Source organism: Pectinophora gossypiella, chromosome 2, assembly GCF_024362695.1.
Source record: "Pectinophora gossypiella chromosome 2, ilPecGoss1.1, whole genome shotgun sequence".
NCBI lineage: Eukaryota > Metazoa > Arthropoda > Insecta > Lepidoptera > Gelechiidae > Pectinophora > Pectinophora gossypiella.
In genome coordinates this window covers 7,247,598-7,270,233 of record NC_065405.1, presented here as the reverse complement: position 1 = coordinate 7,270,233, position 22,636 = coordinate 7,247,598, and the positions used below count along the sequence as shown (strand labels likewise).

Genomic DNA, 22,636 nt, shown 5'->3' with positions numbered 1-22,636 from the left:
GAGAGTTATGGCGAGTATGAACTCGGAACTCGTAATTTTCTCGGTTACCTAATGAGATATTGTTATAAAACCAAAGATGCCACTTATCTTAGCACTTAGTACAATAGGTATGATTACTAAAGTGCTGCTTGATGCTGTATTTAGTGTTCCTAAGTACGCAATATTCAATCAAAGTAACAGCCAAGTATATTTTGACTGGCTTATTGTTAGCACATAGTACCAAATACTTGATAAAGACACAGTCAGGAGCTATTACCATGGTGTTAGCATGTATGGTCTAATCGATAAATCTCGTATGCAGCCCAGGGATCGTCAATCGCCGTTTAGCAGACAACGACTACCTAACACATACTAATAAAGCTATAATATAATCGTAATACCGCTTGCAATAAATTACAATGGTTTATAGTAGATGCAGGTTCAAGGAGATATAAACGTCGGCAGTCGTTGCGAGTAAAATTTATTTCCATTCAATTAAATCAAAGGAACAATACAATCCATTGAATTACGTAAAAAAAAAACTTATAAATAAATAATTATTAAGTACGTTTATAAATTATTTTTAAATAGAAATACTGATGATTTATCCAGCAACGAATTCTATAAATAAAAGACTAGCATTTGAGGGATTCTCGTTTCTGTCTTAATTCTAACTTAAATTATAAATTATTTATATAATTATAAAGTACTATTGAGCCGCCGTAGGTCTCGACATGACCCAATAACCCATTATTATAAATAGTAGCCGGATCCGTCTGCTTAACGTGCTATCCGAAACACGGATCATATTTCTTTCGAATAATCTTATGATCACACCCTTCCCCCCGGTATCAACCATGGTTGATGAGGTCGATCGTTGATCTCACAACCCCCACGAGAGTAGAAGATTATATATATTTTTTAATAAATATTTAAATTAAAAAAAGAAAACGTAAAAATAATTAAGATAAGTAACGCCAACATAGTTATGCATTTGTTGGCATAAATGCGTGTTGTTTCTAAAGAAAGATTGCTCTAATTCGCTTCACCTATAATACTGTCATCTTAAACACTACTAAATGCAATTCTTCTTAGTTCTTTACCTAAACTTACATATACCGTAAATAGAAACCTAAGACATTGGAATATAAAGAAAATAGGCTAATTACCCCAGATAACTTTTTGAACTAGGATTAATGAGACGGCTTCATTTACAATAACATTTATAACTTGGCAAGATAAAATTGTAAATACAAGTTGAATACGAAAACATTGATAAAATAGTGACTTTCATATTATACTAGACGTAGACCTATATATTGCTATTAATGTGGAATGGAACTCTTCATATTATATCAAATAAGGCATTGAAGTATCAAATCTTACGACAAGGTTAATCCGTGGCTGCCGCCGAGCGGCAGATGAACGTGGTATAGATGTATATTATAATATATATACCTAGGTACTTATTATTTTACAAACGGAGAATTACTTTAAGATTCTTCGGTTTGGATCCCAGATAACTTTTGCTGTGCAGTTAAAAAGTAGCAATGAAGATCGTCTACGGACACTCATGCTTCTAATGGGACGTTTTTCTTTCTTTCTTCTATTTCAACATAGTCGGTGACCTCCCAATTCTGTTCTGGTTCGTCTTCAATATACGGGGGAAGCGCAGCTCTAGTCAGTGGCGTTCCGCCCTCGTCCAGGGAGAAGTAGCGGCGGATGGCTGCCGCCATGTCGGAGTCGTCAGGCGCCGAGCGCGCGCGCGCATTGAACGAACCGCTAATGTCCTCGCTGGGAAGCTCCCAAATGTGCCACTGCGCTGTCATCTTGAAATTCTGTGAAATAAACAGAAAGCAACATTAATAATGTAGCTATTTAGTAACAGGCAGGAACTTACGCTTTCATAATACTACTCATTAAGTATCATGCATACGCCGAGTTTCCTTTGACTAAAAATAATTCTGAATCTCTGGTTCGTTCATTACTCTACTCGTTATGCTATAACCTGTGTTTGTATGGATAGATATTTTATGTCTTGCACAACCGGCGCGAATTGTTCATTCTAATGGCAGCTTTTGTTCTGAAAGTGCTTATTCTTTATGACTTCATTTGACTGGTATCTAAGTATGACATAATAAAGTCTATTGTATATAATACCTGTTTATATGTTTTATGTTTGAAATGGGTCATAAATGATAGTATCACGTTTCAGGCTATAATTAAAGTAGGTGCAGGAACAGCATTATGCAAAGTGCAGTAATTTATACATCACAGTGGCAGTGAGCTAGCCGCAAACCTTGATAACTGTATAAATGTGATCCTCAGTGCCCTTGCTTCCATCCGTTATTGGAAACCATTTAAAAAAGACCCTTGAAAATGGCACCACATCCGGGGTTTTTTGAAATTCTTACACAGGTGTCAGAGCTCTAGTTAAAGTTGTACTTCATATGTGAGTACATTATAATGAGTAGGTACGTAGGACGAAGATAATACCTTCCACGCGTACGTTGTACAACGTACAGTAATTAGATGTGCATTATACCACGGTTGGTACGTTTAAATATGATAGATACCATTTACAAGTAACTTTTTTTTAAACATGGAAGTCGCTTGACACAAATTATAATATGTAGATAAGTGTAAGTATTTGGTTTACAGGTCCAGACAAAAACATCTTGTGATACGAGTGGACATGTTTATAATTCACATTATCAAGGCAAACATTTCTGCATACGTCAGGTCAAAAAGAAATTTACCATGGCATAGTTTAAACGTCCTGATAAACAGTGACAGATTAGCGACTAATTTACGGCAAATCGGCAAATATGACGCACAGACAGCCATAAAATGTGCCCCTGTGTTGATGACAAACAAACTAGACGAACTGTCTCATCAATAACTACGGAAACTTTATTGACAATAAATCATCAGCATCTATATTCATACGCATATTTTGGAAAATTATGTAATCTGTTGAGTAACGAAGCCACGCATACGTAAGCGCAAAACTTCGAAGCTGTTCAATATATTTCAGTTCTTTCAGGCTTTTTTTAGCTACGTGTTCTATGCTGCTATTGTATTCTAACGAATTAATTCCACCCTACAAACAAAAGTTATTTTTGCTTTTATTTATTAAATTACCTTCGGTGAAGTCGGTAGTGATGAAAATTTACAAAAATCTCCGTAGCCACAAATAAGAAAAAAAGGTAGGCCACTCTTAATATCTACTACTTCAGTCTCCTTGCAGTAAAGGGCGGAAAATGAAAAATGTCTGGAAATTGCAAACTATTTACTTATCTCGCAAACGATCTGATTTGGCAGAAATATGCAATTCACTTGGTTTAGTTTGTCTAAATCCCAAAGTACATACTAATGAGTAATGTTATTCGGCGAGTAGGCAGTCGATAAGATAAGAGCATGGTACATAAAGAGGCTGTTACGGAGGCGTCGTCCCGAGGTGTGCGATGTATCAGAGCACGTGACAATGACGCAGCGATGTTGACAAACAATGGCATTAAACCACACGTCTTTTGCTCACTGATATATGTTGCCATTGTACTCAAAGGGACAAACGACACTGGCGATTACAGATTGTGATGGTTTCTGAACAAATGCAGTACAATTATTTAGGAGCGCGACACAATCTCGTGGCTTAACGCTACTTATGCAAAGACCATGAAATTGGGTATTTGACTGGCTCAAAGATAAATCATAAAAAGCTAATCTAGAAATAGAAGCCAGTCTTAGATGATCAAAAATCAATCTCATTTTAATTTTCGACTTATTTTCGTTTTTTATATGTGAATTAGTAACATTAAGTACGACGTTTGAGCGCTTTTATTGATGACGTCCCTGGACAGTATTTCCATACAAACTCCGAAGAAAACTTTCTTTTTGACGTTTCGTAGAGTCTCATTTGACTAGGTTGTCAAGTAGCCTATTATTTAGTCATGTCTCACAAATGTACACGCTAATTAACTAATGGTAATGTCATTGAAATTTAATCATTAGTCAATTTACCTGATCCATGAAGGTAGCCCCTTAAAAATATGGTTGTTTCCGATGTGTAAGGTAAAGTAAATTAGCTACTAGTGTAGGAAGACCACACTGCTAAAAGTCGAGTATACAGTGTTTTCACAAGTATCTTTCTGACACACGCCAGTGTGATAGAGCCCTCATAGACATACGACAAAGACAATAATATTAATCTCGTTTATTTCGTAGTCTAAGTAGTGTAACTACTTTTCACGTGATTGTTGAATACCTTTATTATGTCCACGTATATTAATTTTTATTATGTTTTCAGTACCACTTTCAGTAAAACTAAGCTTATTTATATAATAATATTATTTTTATATTAGTTCTCAATTAAAATCTGTCTTTCTAAAATAACTAAATATAGTTAATGGGCTTTTTTATTTATAAAACAACCAATTGATGCGGCATAGGTATGTTAATTAAGCGTCTACATTTTGTGATTAGGTAAGTAGAGAGTCTTTACAGTATTTAAATGAAGACCTACTTGGTAAATGACATATTTATTTTATTTTAAGCTACTTAAATATATTAGAGATACCTAGAACTTTTCCTACAACAAAAGATACGAAAACAAATCAAAATAGCTGTTATGTAAGTATTAACTCTGTAAACCATCTATTTAAGTGATTACGTCTTTATAATATAAGGCTTAACTATTTCTCGGTAGATAAGGGCATTATGCAGCAAAGAAACCACACAGTCTTATTCTCTACCAACGTCACTGTAGAGGCTTTCAACATCTATTTGACAAACGTGTCTAAATATTAAACTCTACGTAGGTACCTACATCTTGCATCGTAAAACCAATAGATTAGTTTATTACTTTGTCTCCGTACCTTGTTTAGATTACGTTATATTTCAAGATGTTAGTTTATTGTATATACAGGGTGTTAGTGACATCGTAACGAAAACTTTGAGGGATGATTCAGACCATGACTCTGAGTAGATGTCAAGTGGAATTTTCGTCGCAAAAGTATGGAACTGAAAATAATTAAAAAAAAAGAAATTATATGTATGTATATACATATCGTATCGTATTGTATCGTGTCGTATGTTTATGTCCTTTGTTTATGTTGTTGTGCAATAAGTATTATTGATTGATTGAAATTTTCATGAATTTTCCGTCAGGAAATTCCATTTGATATCAACTCAGAAACGTGGTCTGAACCATCCCCCTCAGTATTCATTACGTTGTCACTAACACTCATACCTACTTGTATGGCTACCTGTATGTACTTGAACGTGGTGTAAGTAACATCGTAACGAATACTGAGAGGGATGATTCAGCTCATTATTCTGAGTTAATATCAAGTGGAATTTTCCAGCGCAAAAGTATCGAATTGATAATAATTAAAAAAAAACTAAAAAGGAACATTAATTTTGCGACGAAAAATTCCACTTGATATTTGGTCTGAATCATCCCCTTCAGTATTCGTTACGATGTCACTAACACCTGTATAGGTATGTAATGAATTACCATTTAGAAACAGTTTTAAGATATTGATTAAACAGAAACTTTGTAAAAAAAATTACTGAAATGTATTACAGTTCTTTTGTATTTGTTAAGAACGTCTAGTTCCCTAGTTCTCCAAGAAGAAGAAGTATGAATGCCACATGGCATGGTTTATATACAGGTTGTTAGTGACGAAATCCCACTTGATATCAACTCAGAATTATCGTCTGAATCATCCCCCCAGTATTCGTTACGGAGTCACTAACACCCATACGTACTTGTATGGCTACCTGTACGTACTTATAAACGGAAATGATGGAAAATTCCACTTGATATTAACTCAGAATCATGGTCTGAATTATCCCCTTAAGTATTCATTACGATGCCACTAACACTCTGTATACGTATACGTAAATATGTAATACAGTTAGGTGTCCTGCCACATAACACCTGATTTTACATAACATAGGCTCACAAGTATATTAATTAATCGGGCTTTTCAGAAGCTAGTATATCCATCGCAAAATATACTGAGTACGCACGCTTCACTGAGTTCTGTGTTTTTTTTTTAGAATTTACCAAATATTTAATATTTATAAACGTACTTACTTAAGTATCAAGTTTTTAGATATTTCCAAGACACTAATACTTAACAAAACCTATTTGTAATGTATTTTAAATAGGTTTGTGTCAGTTTATATAGGTTTATACTGCAGAACTATACTATTTTATTATCAATGCAAATAGTAGCAATCGTAGTAAATACCGGAAGTACTTTTGCATTATAAATTATATTAAATCTATTCTGCTTACAATCAAATATGATCGCATTATACAATGTAACGACCGGACAATTCTTTTGTCTAGGTAACAATTTATTTTATTACTATAGTGATGTGTGTGAAACGGTTGACAGAATGTGTATCAAACAATACAAAGCTAATAGTTATATTATTACTTCTGTATAAGGAAAATGCTTTGTGAAAATAATTAGATCTATGCATTAGCTAGTATTATTACAGTTTACAAATTTGATACTGGACTTTAAAAATAGGCAAATAATAATATAAAATCACACAAATAGTCGTACAGTAAATATACCTAATTCCTTATTTATCCTAAATAGTCTACATTTGCTGGTATATAGGGCGTAGGTGTAGCAATTACCTAGTGACATGATTAGCCATTGTTAAGGTGTAATATCGGTATAGACGCTTTTGGTTATTCATTCTAAAAGCTAGAATGAATAGGCATTTACCTACTCCACATAAGAACACATCGTCACTAAGTATCAGGTGAGATTGTGGTTAGATGATGGCCTATTTCTGTTAAAAAAATGCTGGTTTTCCGTAGCGGTTTGTTTTTTTTGCTGACTGTTTGAACTTATTTCAGAATTATGTATTTATCTAAATGCCCTTATTCGGTCTTTTTACATAACAAAGATCTCTACGACGATCATAAAAGCTAGAAAGCTGAATTCCAGAAAATCGCGCTTCCCTTCCTTCGCCTTCGTTATCGCCGGATAGCAACTCCTCCATACTCACTTGGATGGCCAGTGTTGTTTTGTGATTTATAAATATAAGGACCATGAGGAGCTCGGTGGCGCAGCGGTAAACGCGCTCGGTCTGCGATTGTTGAAGTTAAGTAACTTTCGCAAAGGCCGGTCATAGGATGGATGACCACAAAAAAAAGTTTTATCTCGAGCTCCTCCGTGCTTCGGAAGGCACGTTAAGCCGTTGGTCCCGGCTGCATTAGCAGTCGTTAATAACCATCAATCCGCACTGGGCCCGCGTGATGGTTTAAGGCCCGATCTCCCTATCCATCCATAGGGAAGGCCCGTGCCCCAGCAGTGGGGACGTTAATGGACTGATGATGATAAGGACCATGTTACCTCTGGCAAGCAGTGATGCTGTAGGCAGTAGTAGTCCTGCGAGCCGTCGTGGTGGCACCAGGTGCCGTCGGGGAAGTAGGGGTCGAGGCCGGCGTCGTTGAGCTCCACACGTGGCGCGTAGAAACCACCGCCCGATGCGCGCCGGCAGAAGATCGCGCACCCCATCCACATACGAGCTGCAAGAAAGCAGAAATGTATTACATACCTACACATATTTACGTAGACATGCTACGCCCGTATCCCTAATCTTCTTCTCCTGTCGTGTGGGTTGTGAGGTGGATTACCAACCTCATCAACCCTGGTGTCAGGGTTACTATTGCCGCCAAAGGCCTCTGCAATGACTCATGTAACGACTACGTACATACATCAGTAAGTAGTAACCGGAACCAACGGTTGACGTGCCTTCCGAAGCACGGATCGTTTTACATTCGGACAATGAGGTACCAACCTGTAATGTCCTAACCAAACTAGGGATCCCTAATGGGCAGAGCCAAAGGTCATCAATAAGACAATCCACAGTCACTACTGATATTCGTGTCAATAGATATGGTGGACCGTTCAGTGACAGACATGTTATCAACTCATCGCCCAAATAGATAACAGTTCATCATTTAATTTAACTGCTTGTCTGTTTATGATGAACAAGCCGTGAACGGCCAAAAACAAAAGAAAATCTAAAAACGGCAAACGGTAAATGTTTACTCTAAGGGACCACTCACGTCCCATTGATGTTAATACCTTATATATTAAATTATACTATACTACAATACTCGTTGAACAAAATATCTTTAGCCTAAGAGGCTAAGAGCCCCGACAGTATACAACTCTGCCGGTTAGCCACGCGATGTTGGTTTGGCAGTCTAATTAAAAGAAGGCAGAATAATATGAAATGATCGTATCAGGAAAACCAGCAGTTAAGTACACCTGTGTGACGACTTACTAGAGTCATGCGGTGCCTGCAGGCCGCCCCCTCGAGGGTCCAGCTCCGGTAGCATGGCGGCGTACTCGGCGCACTTCCTCGACGCCAGCTCGCTCGCACTCACGCGCCGCTTCTTGCCGCACACCTGGGAAACGATACGTCATCAGCTTCGTTAACACATGAGGAAATTTTACGATAATTGCATTTGACGTAGCTACGATAAACCGTTTTGCGGCGAGAGTGTCGAGTATTTCTATGCAACTTGGTGTGACAAACACTCAAGTTTCAAGAATAGTTCAACATTTTAGTTTTAAACTATTCTGGTTTCAAAATTTTGCTAACAAAGGTCTCGTCCACCAAATATGAAAGGACTCTGAGGAGGTACCCTGTAAAGTAGTTGCGTTAGAGTTTATTTTTCGACGTGATTATTACTTACGTTCGAATTTTTCTTATGAGCGGTTGAAAGTTTCACAAAATTGAAATAGACATAAGTTCATAATATAGTCAAAGGTACTTCCATCGCAAGATGAACTGAGTATCCACGCTAATAAAGCTCCAATTTACCTTAGTATCATCACACAGCACGACGTCATACGACGCGCCTTCACAGACAGCTGCTGCCGGGCAGGATCGTCTTCTTTCTCGGAATCCTCGAGCTCTTGAAGTACAGCCCGATCGACAGGTGCCCGAAGACCAGCCGCTCCAACCCCCATTACCGCTGCCATCAGTGTTACTGCCCCCAGTGTTACTATCCCCAGTAGAACCGCTCCCGCTCCCGGTCCCGCCAGACCCAGGCTTGGCAGCCCCCGGGGCCTGCGAGCTGACCTCAGGCCCCACTCCAGACGCGACGCACTCCCCACCTTGACACCACTGACAACGTGATTTATTAGTTGGATCCGTAGTACTCCTTTCTTTCTCAAACACTGATTGTTTTAGTTTCATGTATACAGGTGTTAGTGACATCGAAACGAATACTGAGGGCGATGATTCAGACCATGATTCTGAGTTAATATCAAGTGGAATTTTTCAGTCAGTTACACCCTGTCCAAGTACGTACAGGTAGCCATACAAATAGGTATGGGTGTTAGTGATACCGTAACGAATACTGAGCGGGATGGTTCAGACCCTGATTCTGAATTGATATCAAGTGGAATTTCCGGTCAGAAAATTCATGAAAATTTTTGATTTCTTAAGTTTCTGTTCCATACATTTGCGACGGACAATTCCACTTGATATCAACACAGAATCATGGTCTGAATCATCCCTCAAAGTTTTCGTAACGATGTCACTAACACCCTATATTATTATCATATTCTTCGTCACAATTTTTCCGAAGCTAAATTGTTTGTAATAATCGGTCGTAAACATAGAACAATCCTGGGGGATCGTCGGAAATTAGGCTGTTACAAAAATTTTCATTTTCGGCAAGGAATGTGGCAATTAGCTTAAGTACCTATTTAATCTTTGTAACCCACTCGAGACTTCAATGACAAAGCTAGCATTATGTACAGCTACAGACATTGCTATCGCGTGATGCAAGTAGTCTGACCAAACTATTTAACTGGCAAACGGTACGCTTCCGGTAAGTCCATTGTTGCCGGTTATAATCGGGTCACTAACATTTTGCTATTCTGAATTCCTTGACCACGTATAGTCTTAAATGTACGTATAGATGTGATGAACTGTATTATGACAGATTTCCTTATATGTTCTTAAATTATTTCAAAATGTAGAGTCTACTACATACTAGTGATATGCCGGATCGTTAAAAATGTATATCCGCGGATACGGATCTGAATACGGATATTTAGTGTAAAGATCCGCGGATACGGATACGGATCTTTATTTTCTTATTCGATATTATTCGATTGGTGTCGGCGCCCGCGACCTTGAAACGATAGTTGACGTCTTCGCTCGCCGCAACGTCAGGCAGGACACGTTTCATTGTTATAAAACTCAGCATAACGTTGGTGTAACTATTCCCATATTAAGTGTAAAACTAACCATGTGCTTGCCTCAGAGTGTGCTTGGCAGAGTGTATTTTGATTTCGCTTACAATTCTTTATTATAAATATATTAATTTTATTATATTAGAAGCAATAAACAACGTGTAGAACTGACCATATGGGTGCCGCAGGGCGTGCCGGGCAGCGCGGGCCCGGCGTAATAGAACCCGGCGCGGTGTGGCGAGCGGCACGCCAGCTGAGCGCAGTGCCCCGCCGTCGGGGCCCCAGGTGACGGCGCCGCGTCCGAGTCGCGCAGCAGAATCTGAAGTTTTAGAATACAGGGTTTCATGATATTTGTATAGTAAATCTGAAATTAGTTGCACCCGCTCCTATTGAGCTATCCTACAGTCAATATTTCTATTCTATCATTATAGAATCTGCATTGCGTTTGGTAAAGGATTTCTGCAATTAGTTGCATTATTTTCCGTATTCTTCTTCTTGTCATTTCGATGGCATTCAGATTTTTTCAGCCCAGTATTTTGGCACCCAGACAGAATTTTTATAAGTCATAAATGCTCAGAAGGACATGAAGGCCTTAAAGCAAATAATGTTTGCAGGCGAGGACAGAGGAAAGATGCTGAAAGCAAATACAGATTCTTCCTACAAAAATCCACCTTATCCGTTGTGTTTACAATTCCATAACTAAACATTCTGACCGTGCGAAAGTATTACGCGTTTCTATGGTATTAGGTAAAGGTTCGATCTTTCAACTTTAGAAGAGGAACTTAACGACTATTGCATTATACGGACCTCGCACTGTTTTTTAGCACCCCAGATGACCCCGGGTGCTCCTCCGAACCGCTCGTGGCGCAATTCCTCAGGAGTCTCATCGTCGCCGCCGTCCAGTAGACATGTCGCCCACCTGTAATGTCACGTGGCGCTTCCTCATCTTTACAGGTTTTAGTGTTATGGCACAGAATAGGATAGAGTAAAAAAGTAGTTAAATGTACCATGCAAGTGCTCGAATTGGAGAGGCTTGTAACCAAATCGTTTATAGTAAAATAACACGTTGTTTTTATTATAAACAGCCTATTTCCGTCCCACTGCTGGCATCAATTAAACGCAAAGGGTATGTGGAATAATGAAGTTGTTTGGGGCTAGTAGCCGGGAAAGTGACTCAGCCTGCAATGTCCTAATCGACCAAAGGATTTATAACTTTGTGGTATAATGGGAAAAGCTTACTGTAAGTCAGCCACGACTTTGGCGCTACACGTGGACCAGGTGGCTTCACCGTTGGTACCGCGAGAGGGAGACATGATGTAGCCGTCGCGCGCGCAAGCGTTACCGGTGCCGTCGTGGTGCATGCCCAAACTGAAATAAAAATTATCATAATCATGAAACGCTTGCAATGCTATACTGCATAGTCTTTCATGCATTTTGCAATGTAATTAAGAGATTCTTACTATTCTAACTATATTATATTATTCTTACTTTCACGTAAGCTCAAATAGAGCTTTTGAAACGACTTTTCTCCTTTTCAATATATTAATTAAGTGCGTTGCTTAAATATAGTAGTAACAGACTTGTGTCCAATTTCGTGTGCGAGGATGTAGACTGAAGTGAAGCCGGCTGAAGGGTAGGGTCGGCCGAGGACGTCTGTGGTGCCGAACTCTGAGACCACGCAGGCGTGTGCGGGCAGGCACACGCCGCCCACCGGCGCCAGGCCCATCGTCACGCCGTTGCGCCGACCACCCTCCTCCGAGTAGAAGTCCAGCCTGCAATAAACCGCCAGCCACGTAGTTGTCTCATGACATCATCATTTTATTATAAAAAAGAGAAAAAAAGTATCTTAGCGGGCTGGAAATTGCAAGTCATTGAAGTCGTCGTTAATGTTTTGAGACTGTTTGAATAGTTTTCCAATAGATCTAACGTCAAGTTTAGGATTTGATCACGATGAATCTTTTCCATATTTTAACTCTATAAATTTACTGAAAGGAACTAAAGTTTAAACGTGTATTGGACAGGCATTCAATTGTGCTACTAGAGCAGTTCAAACATCAGTATAATATATGTTGATTGACTCTGCCTGTTTTAAAAATTACTTGAAAATATTTATTTGCGCTGGCTTAAGCAAGTTGTAGGTACATTCTTAAACATAATAATAGTCGACTAACCCAGAGAGCAACAGCGCCATGTCCCAATGCTGCGGATCATCGTCGTCCTCCACGTTCAACGAGCGTTGGTACGCACAGAAGGAGTCGAGCAGGCGCCCGCGCTCTGCGTGCGGCGGCAGCGACGGCGGCTGAGCTCTTAGCAGCGTCAGCCGCACCAGGGAGAGCTGGATGTGGGTGCCCAGCGACGAGTGCTGATATAGAGCTTGCACCTGGAATGCAATGAGAGATACAGATAGAAGATTATGCATAATCGAAATGATGCCGCCAAAAACAAGCCGATGGTCTAAAACTGGCTTGTAGGAATTAATTCTTCGTTCTGCAGTGAATATCGTCCGAAACAAATCTTGTTAAGTAGTCAAGAAATACTTACGCCATTTATGTACGCAAGAAGCATGTCTCGCAAATCCGCTTCGTTATAATTGAGGAAGGGATAGAATATCTTGTAGGCGGCTTCGTCGAGAAACAGGGCGATCTCGATGGTGTAGCTGGCGGGGCCGAGTTTGGGCGGCCGTGGGAGGGAGAAGGGCGTGCGTGGACGCCGCGCACGGGGCCGCAGCGGGCGCGCGTCGTCCATGGGTGCAGGGGGCGGGGGCGCGCGCCGAATCACGTGTGCCGTGCGGTCGTCGCCATTGTCCGCGCGACCAGCGCCAAGCGGCAGCGGACGGACTTCGTAAGTGGAGTTGTCCATCACAATGAGGCCGTGCTGAAACATCATTAAAAAGGTTGGTCACAGGCGGTCTTTGTTTACCCCGGTGGGAAATAGGCGTGAATTTATGTATTGTAATCTATGTAATGTGTTAATATGGGTGCTCTCTTAGTAACCCTCAAGTTTTTCAGGAGTATATTTCCCTAAGACGAATACTTATTGTGTCAGTTTAACGGGAAAAAAATCTTGAACCCGCTATCTGGATCTTAAAAAAATTCAGTTGTCGTCTTTAGAAAACTATATATCTAGCTATACCTACATAAGGTACACAATTCGTTTTCATATTTACTTAAACTTGTTTATTCGATATCAGAACAATAAATACTTATTTAATATAGCTGATCCGAATGTTTCGCATAGTTTCAAAACACGCGCTTTATATTACAGTGCCTTACGAAAGTATGTTAGAAAAGAACGAATAAAATTATTTACTATTTTAAAAAAGCAGGTAAGGTGGTGAATGGTATATCAACTGGATATTATGGCCTATAATCAAGTTTATGTAAATATACTAACGAATTTCCGACCTATACAGATATAGAAATTTAATATATTATACAATTTCAATAAAAGGAAGCGGAGACACGGCCACGCAGTACCTATTGTATCGAAATTGTTAGGATCGGCGTGGCGCGTCGGCGGCCCGTCGAGGCATTGTATGAACGCACTACGCGTTACCGGTGCGCACATTCGTGTGGACAGCAAGACTCAGTTGGCGTGTTGGTAGCACATTCGTTGGTACAGCTTTCGTGATAGCTACGCGTGTGCGTAGCGCACGCCCCGAGGTTCCAAATGCTTATATTTGTCACATGGGTCTAGCAGATAAAGTGATAAAGCCTGTATAGGTCTCACTGCTAGGCACATAGGGCCTCCTCTCAATCAGCTGGAGGGGTATGGAGCATACTTCACCACGCTTCCCTACTGCGGGTTACTGGAGGTGTTTTACGGCTAGTATAGCCGGGACCTATAAATTACTTCTCGTTTCTATTTTTAGTTCGGAGACAAAATTAGCTGTTTTGAACTGAGAAGTGGGTAGTAGCGGCTACGTTCCCCAAAAAAATATAATATAGATGGCGCTGTACAGATTTTCCTTCGTTTTACCTTCTAATTTCATAGATAACAGATATAATTATTATGCATCTTTTATCATTGTTTGTTTTTATCATTCACCGACCCGCAGTGGAGCAGCGTGGTGGAGTATGCTCCATACCCCCTCCGGTTGATTGAGGTGAGGCCTGTGTCCAGCAGTGGGACGTATATAGTTGTTGGACGTATGTTTTTGGGTATAAATGATGACTCTTGTTATTACACCCAGGTACAACACCCTTCCACCCATTATTATTCTGATCAAAATGAAGAGGAGCAATATAGGTAGCAAATTCTATAACATATTATATGATCCTAATATCATTGTTGGGGAACGTAGCCTAGAAAGTCTCTCATTGCGATAGCAAGAAGTATTGGCTGGTAAAAGTCTGTTTTTTCGATATTAGTGAAATTTAAAACCACTTACAAGAGTATGGTCCCGGCAGGCGGAAAGCGCAGCGACGGCGCCCGGCCCCGCGTGCAGGAAGTGGCAGGAGGCGTCGGCCCCCGACAGCGGGGCTTCCTGACCGCGCTCCGACCATACCCGGAACTGCGGCGACACCAGCCTCCGGTTCGGTACTAGTTCTAGCTCAAAATTCCTGGAATTATTAAAGAAATTTAAGTAAATATGCATTAAGAGTTTAACCGCATTTATATACTAGTAGCTAACTCGTTATCGTAAGTAAATGAGGAGCGCTGAAATCGTATTATGATAATATTATACATAGTTCCGTAAGAACAAACAAAAAACAATATTATTTTGCAAAATACTACATATAAATTATCCAAAGTAATATATTTGTTCATAGACTGATTAAAATCTATTTCTGTAAACAGCGCAAGTTATGTTCTCACTCTGTTTTCCCCAAACAACGTTAATAAGCGTGATTCTTTATAATTCAATTTATTTTATAATAATTGGAATAAAGTTTTGTTTTCACTCACCGTCCAAAAGCGTCGAAGCTGTAATGTACGGGCACGTCTTGTTGCCGGTCGGCGGCCGACTGCGCCTCGCGCGGCAGCAGCGCCGGCAGGTACACCACCTGCACGTCCTCGCCGTCCGCCCGCGCTGACCCCGCCGACTCTGCCTCCGGCCCGCGAGGCTGTTCGTCCCACCAGCTCTGCAGGAACAGTTCCTGGATTTTAGAGGTAAGTAGGTGTAATATTTTTTTACAGCTTGAGATTGAAAACTGACGCGAATCAATCAATGCATTTTGATCTCACTAGTAGTCGGCGTTAGTGATTTTCTTTACGGAATTTTCACTCTCTGGCGCCGACGACATGAGATGAACTACCTTAGTTTCCTTCCGACAGTAGGCCTTCTTCTTATCGTGTGGGTTGTGAAGTGGAATACCAACCTCATCAACCCTGGTGTCAAGGTTATTACTGAGCCGCCAAAGGCCCCACAGACAGTAGGTAAGTAACGTGTATTGGTAGGTATTTAGTCCCATTTGTCCGACCAAGTAGTTAATGCCATCTGCGGCAAATCTACAATAAGTCACGTTAAAAAAAAGGTAGGTATTTAGCACGAGTATTAGCCGAGAATAAGAAAGTATTAGCTGAAAACAGTCTATCGATATCAACTGGATGTACATTTGAAGCATGTTTTAATTTAAAGAAGACTCACCAAAGTAGACACAACTTTGGTGAAAAAGACACTTGCTTCTTTATTTATAACCTTGAAGTTGCTGGACTACATATATATGGCAGCTATGTATAAAATATGTACATATAAATATAGTAAGTACATACCTTATGTCGCTGTAAACAACTACCTATACCTACCCGTATACAAAAAAATTGTTGGCAAACTCCGTCAATACCAATCGCATCTGCGAACCTGTCACTTTGTGATACGTATCTACTTATTTAATTATGTATTAATAAAGAGAAAAATAATGTCTCTAGGTACTTAATAGAATAAAATTTCTTCTCGTACATCTTTATTAGATATTTAATGCACCCTACTTTGTATTCATTACATGAGCGCTACTTGCTGCGTTCGTCTGACGCATTTCATTAGTTTCCTTTATAAGAGCTTTCCATCATCTCCGTAATACTTGCCCGTTTTTCTTTTGGGATCCACTTACTAAACCTGAAGCTATTGATAAGTCCTGATTTTTTACAGAAGCAGCTATTCATTTCAATCCGTAGAGACACACCAACAGTAAAAAAAAAAGGAAACTTGAAGGATGTGTACGCCTTTGCCTTTAGTTAGTATGGTTTGAAATGGTTCAGTAGTTGAGCTTTGGGCTCACGATCCGGAGGTACCGGGTTCGAATCCCGGTGGGAACATACCACTAAAATTACTTTGTGACCCCTAGTTTGGTTAAGACATTACATGCTGATCACCTGATTGTCCGAAAGTAAGATGATCCATGCTTCGGAAGGCACGTTAAGCCGTTAGTCCCGGTTGCTACTTAGTGATGTAGGTATGTAGTCGTTGCATGAGCCATGTTAGGGGCCTTTGGCGGCTCAGTAATAACCCTGACACCAGGGTTGATGAGGTTGGTCATCCACCTCACACAGAACCCACACGATAGATGACTTTAATATTGAATTTAGGTAAGTATAGAGATCTCTGCCCCGACTATGCGCAATCCAGAAAACTATTAGATTAGGCCCAATTAGATAATAACTAACCATTTTTATGAAACATGGAAGTATAAATAACTTTATTTAGAATACCTATAGTTATACTTATGACTTATTAAAATGACTATGTTTAACACAATTACAAAAATAATAAAATTAATCTTACGACATTCTATAAGCATTGAACGTCGTGGTTAGCAGATAGATAGGTAGTATTTTACCTACTACTGGCTAGTAATTAATTATATCCATCGGGATCATCTTATATTATTCACTATAAAAACATAGGTACTTAATAATTTCTTTAAAGAAGTCAGATTTAATTCAACACACTTAAAAACTAGCTTCCTTTCCTACACCTACTACTACTACTACTACTACAGCGCGCGTTGATGTCTTCTAAATGAAAAAAAAAAAGGTGTCCATTTTTAAGACGCCTAACTTAATCAACACCTCTTTATGTGGGTTTAACATACTAATGAAGGAAAGGTCAGTCGTGACAAACGCGATTTCTACAGTACCGAGAATATGATGGGTGCTGCGGCAGATCAAGTCATCTGAGAGTTGTACAATATAATCGATGTGGGTATCAGGGCCGCGACATATCGCCTGCTACTCATGCTCGCGGTGACTAACGAGGTCGCGGCGACAACGTGCCCGCCCAGTTAACGACCATGTGCGAATACCAACACTGCGTACTATCGCCACATCAGAAATTGTATAGAAAATATTATCAAAATAGAAATCTTTATTTGGTTATCCAACACACGAGCCTTACTTGGAACATAGACTCTATTTTTGAATGTGACTTAGATGGATATGCATATTAAAGCGATTTATTTAACGCGGAATTATTATATTATGTAGGTTTCAAAACAGTATTTTCAAATGATAGGTATTTTGGAGTAGGTATGCAAATCAGCCGGGGTGGCCAACGGTAGTAAAACATCTGGTTAACGCTTTCGCACTATTGACGCGCTGCGGAGCAATGTTCCCACACTCGTTTTTATCTCTCCAATTGTCGAATGCGCCTATATTAAACATCTTAATTAACCGTCGACAAATTGAATTCAATTCGGAGTAGTCTGAATAGATACAGTGACTATACATTATTCTCTCCAAATAAGTAAACAGTAGTCATGTAGGTATACCTACCTATAAAATACATGACGTAATGTTTTCCCATACATAGATTTCACGACGTTAAGCTTCATTCATTCCCTTTTACAGTCATAAATCTTATGATTGATGGTACCTGTCTAAGTAACAAAACCATCATTCAATAGGAGTTGTTTGTCGAGTTAATTTGTGAGTGTGCAAGTAGGTAGGTACGTATCGCTTTTTGGCAAGTCAGTCAAACTGATGGAGGTGAGTGAAACCGAAATCTATAACCACCACGTGAGTCAGCTGTAGGTTCGACATTAGCGGATGCGAGCGAAGTAAAGGGGAAAGTAAAACTATTTGTTTTTCCTTTTCAACGCGAGACAATGGAGTACAGTGAATTATCCACTCCCGACAAGTGCAGCGCAATAGCACTAAAAGTAATTACTTTAATTTTGGAATTCCATTGTGCAGTGTTACGTTTTTAGCTGATGGCGGATGATGAAAGTTACTCGCATCGATCTCAATTACGTCGCAGCCGGGCACGTCCCGCGCCGCCGCCGCCGCCGCGCCGCGCCGCGCCGGCCGTAATGTAATGGCGCCCGTGATTCATCCGATCAGCCGCCGATTGAAAAACTCTACGTGACGTTACCGCTTGTGTAACTCACTACGTGATCCAGTGCGGCAAACACCTAAACTCAATTTTATTATGTAATATAATTGCTAAAATAAAAACTTACGCCCGAATAACAGAATTCAGTGAAAGTCTCCGTAATATTAGGTTTTGGGAAGAAGTATGCAGCACGATGCAAAGTTATATAACAGTACGGTATTACCGGCTGGCACAATTGCCCGCTTCTCATTTTCCCATATACCACCAACTTAGGTATGGAGTTTCATTTATTTAAGTATTCTACTACTATTTTCCTTATTCGCGTAGGTTTTTGCCGTATTGCGAATGATGAGTAATTTCGTACATATCTACCTACCTAATGTAATATTTAGAGTATTATTCGAATGTAGTACGTTTCATGGACGACCAGAGAGGGCAAAAAAACTTAGCTAAACTTACACCGCCCTATTTGAGCGTCAAAAACGCACAATTCTAGGGGTCCTGTAGCTCTCCTGTTGGTACCAAAGTCGTCGTTAATGTGATGGTATTTTTAATTTGAATCATTATTACTTATGCCTTCATCATTCATGCAGTTGTTCCGAAATATTGGAAGTCTAGTGTTCTATGCAATTGACTAGGTTTAGGTTAACTAGGTTGGGAATGATTTTTGTTATTACGAACGTGCGAAAGGCGCCTATTGTGCTTATTTTTATTCGTATATATCCTTTGTATAAGTATGTCGTTGTGCAATACTTAGGGTGGTATTAATAAACGAATCTCAACTGAGACTGCCCTCAAGATCATGCTCAAGTCTCTGTTTTTATATGAGAACTGTCACATTGACACGATCTTGAGTGCAGTCTCGAAGCTGAGATTAGTTTATTAATACCGCCCTTAAAGTATTATTGATTGATTGTTTGGAAAATGCATTAGTCAACTACTGCTGAATTCCAACCTAGTCCTCATAATAATAGAATATGGAGCATTTGAATTTGAAAAGCTGTAAGTGGTCGTTGTGTTTCGTTTACAACACGCGTTGTTGTTATTGTTACCGCAGGTGGCGTTACCGGACGCTGTAAATATTGAGAATCCGTGTTTCACGTACCTACTTATACACCTATTAGATGTTTTGTTCAAAATTAATATAGTATAGAATCTAGATTAGGCTACCTCAACAATTATTGCAAAAAAATACGTATCAAAACACAATCCGACACAGGCATTATTATACCGCTTGAATTGAGGATCTCTTTATTTAAAACTTAGTATTTACTGCCATAATTACAACAGTGAATTATATTTTTACAATCACTGATTTACTTACATTTCATGATGGATGGCTTGAAAATTATATTTTAAGAATAGGATGAAATTACTATTTTATGAATGGATAGTGCACATAAATAAGTAATCATTTACAGTTCTAACAGACAGTTCCATAACATTTTTTTTTACATTTGATGTCATTATTAAATACTTAGGTAGACGAAAGAAAAAATGAAATTGAAATATTAAATATTCAAATGACTGATGAATAGGTAAATAAGTAGTATGCGGTGGAGCGGCCGCCCGCCCTCGTAGCTTACTTACAGGAAAGCGCGCGGGCGCCGCGGCCCGCAGCACGCACAACAGCGCCACCATCACGATGTCAAGCCGAGCCCCCATGGCTGCCCTCTGGCATCGCACCCCTGCGCCCTGCCTGCACTGACTGTATGCACCAAGACTTTGCAACACTTCTTTATAAACTCCGACTCGGAAAGGCATGCAGGTGCTTTGAATATCTCCCGCGCGATGCACCGACAACTGACAAGCGATCACCGACCCGATCGTTGCTGCGCTGCGATTAGAACGCGTACACTTATGCGGCGCCAGCTACCGAATAAGCATTGCGAGTATTTGCGAGCCCCCGAGTGAACACCTTTCGCACCTCGGAGAGAAAGTCGGAGGAAAGTGCAGAATTTGGCTGTCAAGACACCGCCCACACGCGTCCCCGGAGGAGCATTGTCGCGAGTCATCCATCACCCGGGCCGCGCCGCCAATCAAAACAAATGAACAGTATCGACTCCTTAGTGGTCCGCGGCCCGCCCGCCAGTTCAACGCGAACATGCATGTGTCTGCGTCCCACATTTGAACAAACATCGTGCGATGACATGATCTTTCTCATTAATTAACGATTTTTTTAAATAATCTACTTATATTCATAATCTGACAATTAGATTCGTCCGTATAAAACCTATGTGTAGTGTGCTTGCGATGTAGAGACAGACAATAATTAGTTCTCTACACTACGTATATATTTGCAGGCGTGTATTGTCACAATGTATGAATCTAATTAGGTATGTACGTATTTCGATTTAGGATAGGAACATTAAAGTAAGTATAGGTACTAGATGATCGAGGAAAATATATTTCATGACTGGGGTATGTTCCTAACAACATTCTTGTGTCAATGACTTTCATGCCCACTTTTTCCACAATCACACATAACACTTATGTCACTCCTATCTTAATGTGGAAGATAAGAGGAAAGCACAACAGTCTACTACCCGCATTTCTTTATCGAGTTTAATTACCAAGAGCTCGTTTGTATTGTCGTTTTAAGTACAACTCATCTAAAGCACGCGATGTCGCAAAACAAAGCGAAATACATACCCAGTAAACCAAATATCTGCCGATGGTATGTGGGTCACTTGCTAATCATAATAATTCTTTGCTTATAAGAAATGCGCCATACTTTCTGAGTGGCTCGATAACGGAATGAGATCCCTTCCGACATTTGCTTTCTTCGGGTTGCGGTTTCATGACTAATGTGTGCACTCGTTGTTTGAAATTTGTAAGGATGTTAACGTTTTGATAAATATAATTAGGCATCCAACCTAACGGCGTCGCTAACGGTAACTAATGTCCTTAAATAAGTCCTTCCGGGCGAATATTACTTTTACTCGCAAATTCAGAGATTTTATAGGTAGGCATACTTAAATATATACTTATGGTACTTAGAAAATATAAATCAAAGAACATGTAGATATCTTGCGACAAAAGTAGTATTTTTCGCTGTTGGCAATTTGTTTTGAATATATTTTTATACAAGATAGATATATTTGCATATTTTTGATGTGACTTATTGTATGTACTTTCATTTAGCGCAAATGACATTAACTACTGGCCGGACAAATGGGGAGCGCTGAGGGCTCTCACACGGATTTATCTATGAAAACGCACCACTACTACTTTATAACCTGATGCTTATTTTAATGATCTTTCCAATATGAATGGTATACCTACCTTAGTATAGATAATCATTCTATAACTACGTTAGGTATATGCTTTTGCCACGTATATCTAATTATTTTTTATTAATAAGTAGGTAGGTATAGGTACCTACCTTTTTAATTTGTCTACAGTGTAACCTAGTGCAGTGTTTAGTTAGGTTATGGTATGATAGGTAGGCTATCCTACCTATGCTCCCCTGCCGCCCATGTCCAAAGCATGAGTAGAGTAGTCTAGATCCAGTTAGAGAATCCTCATTATTATCCTACAAATCACATAGGTAATAACTTAATTATGAATAGAAAAGCAACTAAATGAATCATCATCTCCATAGCATTATCCTGTTTTTAACAAGGCCCGTTTACCTAACCTGAAGATTTGACAGGTCCGGCTTTTTATAGAAGCGACTGCCTGTTTGACCTTCCAACCCTCGAAGGGAAAACCAGCCCAATACAGGTTAGGCACATCACATACCTCGAAAAATTCATTTCTCGAGAATGAGGATTTCCTCACGATGTTTTCCTTCACCGCTGAGCTGAGCATGTGATAATCATCTATGATTCAAACATGAATTTGAAAACAAATTCGACAATCATTGGTTTAGGCCTGTGCTGGATTCGAACCTGCGACCTCAAAGTGAGAGGCAAGCGTTCTACCAACTGGGCTACCACGGCTCCAACTAAATGAATGCTACTTGGATATTCGTCGTCATAGCGGCAAGCGGCAGTAAGTTGCGAACATGGAATATTAATGAACGAAACACCTACCAGCCCTTCATTTTATAGCGAAGACTATATTCGCACACGGCCGCGGAGTTCCACGTCAAACTTGTCACAATTCTCTTTAACATTAATATTATAAT

The 22,636-nt window shown here is 39.7% G+C and overlaps 1 protein-coding gene across 1 annotated transcript; it reads right to left on the bottom strand.

The window, feature by feature from the left end:
* Positions 1 to 566: 566 nt before the first annotated feature.
* Positions 567 to 22,604, bottom strand: LOC126376982 (A disintegrin and metalloproteinase with thrombospondin motifs adt-2-like). The gene is made up of 13 exons (XM_050024546.1): positions 20,095 to 22,604; positions 15,141 to 15,316; positions 14,623 to 14,794; positions 12,774 to 13,106; positions 12,404 to 12,612; positions 11,813 to 12,004; positions 11,472 to 11,600; positions 11,040 to 11,151; positions 10,405 to 10,551; positions 8,848 to 9,153; positions 8,305 to 8,428; positions 7,365 to 7,540; positions 567 to 1,817 (listed from the first exon to the last, which is right to left on the bottom strand). The coding sequence occupies exons 1-13, from the start codon at positions 20,266 to 20,268 to the stop codon at positions 1,551 to 1,553; spliced, it is 2,517 nt and encodes an 838-aa protein (XP_049880503.1). The 5' UTR covers positions 20,269 to 22,604; the 3' UTR covers positions 567 to 1,550.
* Between the last annotated feature and the right edge of the window lie 32 nt (positions 22,605 to 22,636).

What these genes read in the sequence shown, in the direction of transcription:
- LOC126376982 (XM_050024546.1), bottom strand. Translation starts at nt 20,268, where the DNA reads ATGCCTTTCCGAGTCGGAGTTTATAAAGAAGTGTTGCAAAGTCTTGGT. An exon ending in TTCTTGCGTACATAAATGGC is followed by an intron (nt 12,613 to 12,773) that starts GTAAGTATTTCT and finishes ATTGCATTCCAG; the next exon opens with GTGCAAGCTCTATATCAGCA. An exon ending in AAAGTCGTGGCTGACTTACA is followed by an intron (nt 11,152 to 11,471) that starts GTAAGCTTTTCC and finishes GTGACATTACAG; the next exon opens with GTGGGCGACATGTCTACTGG.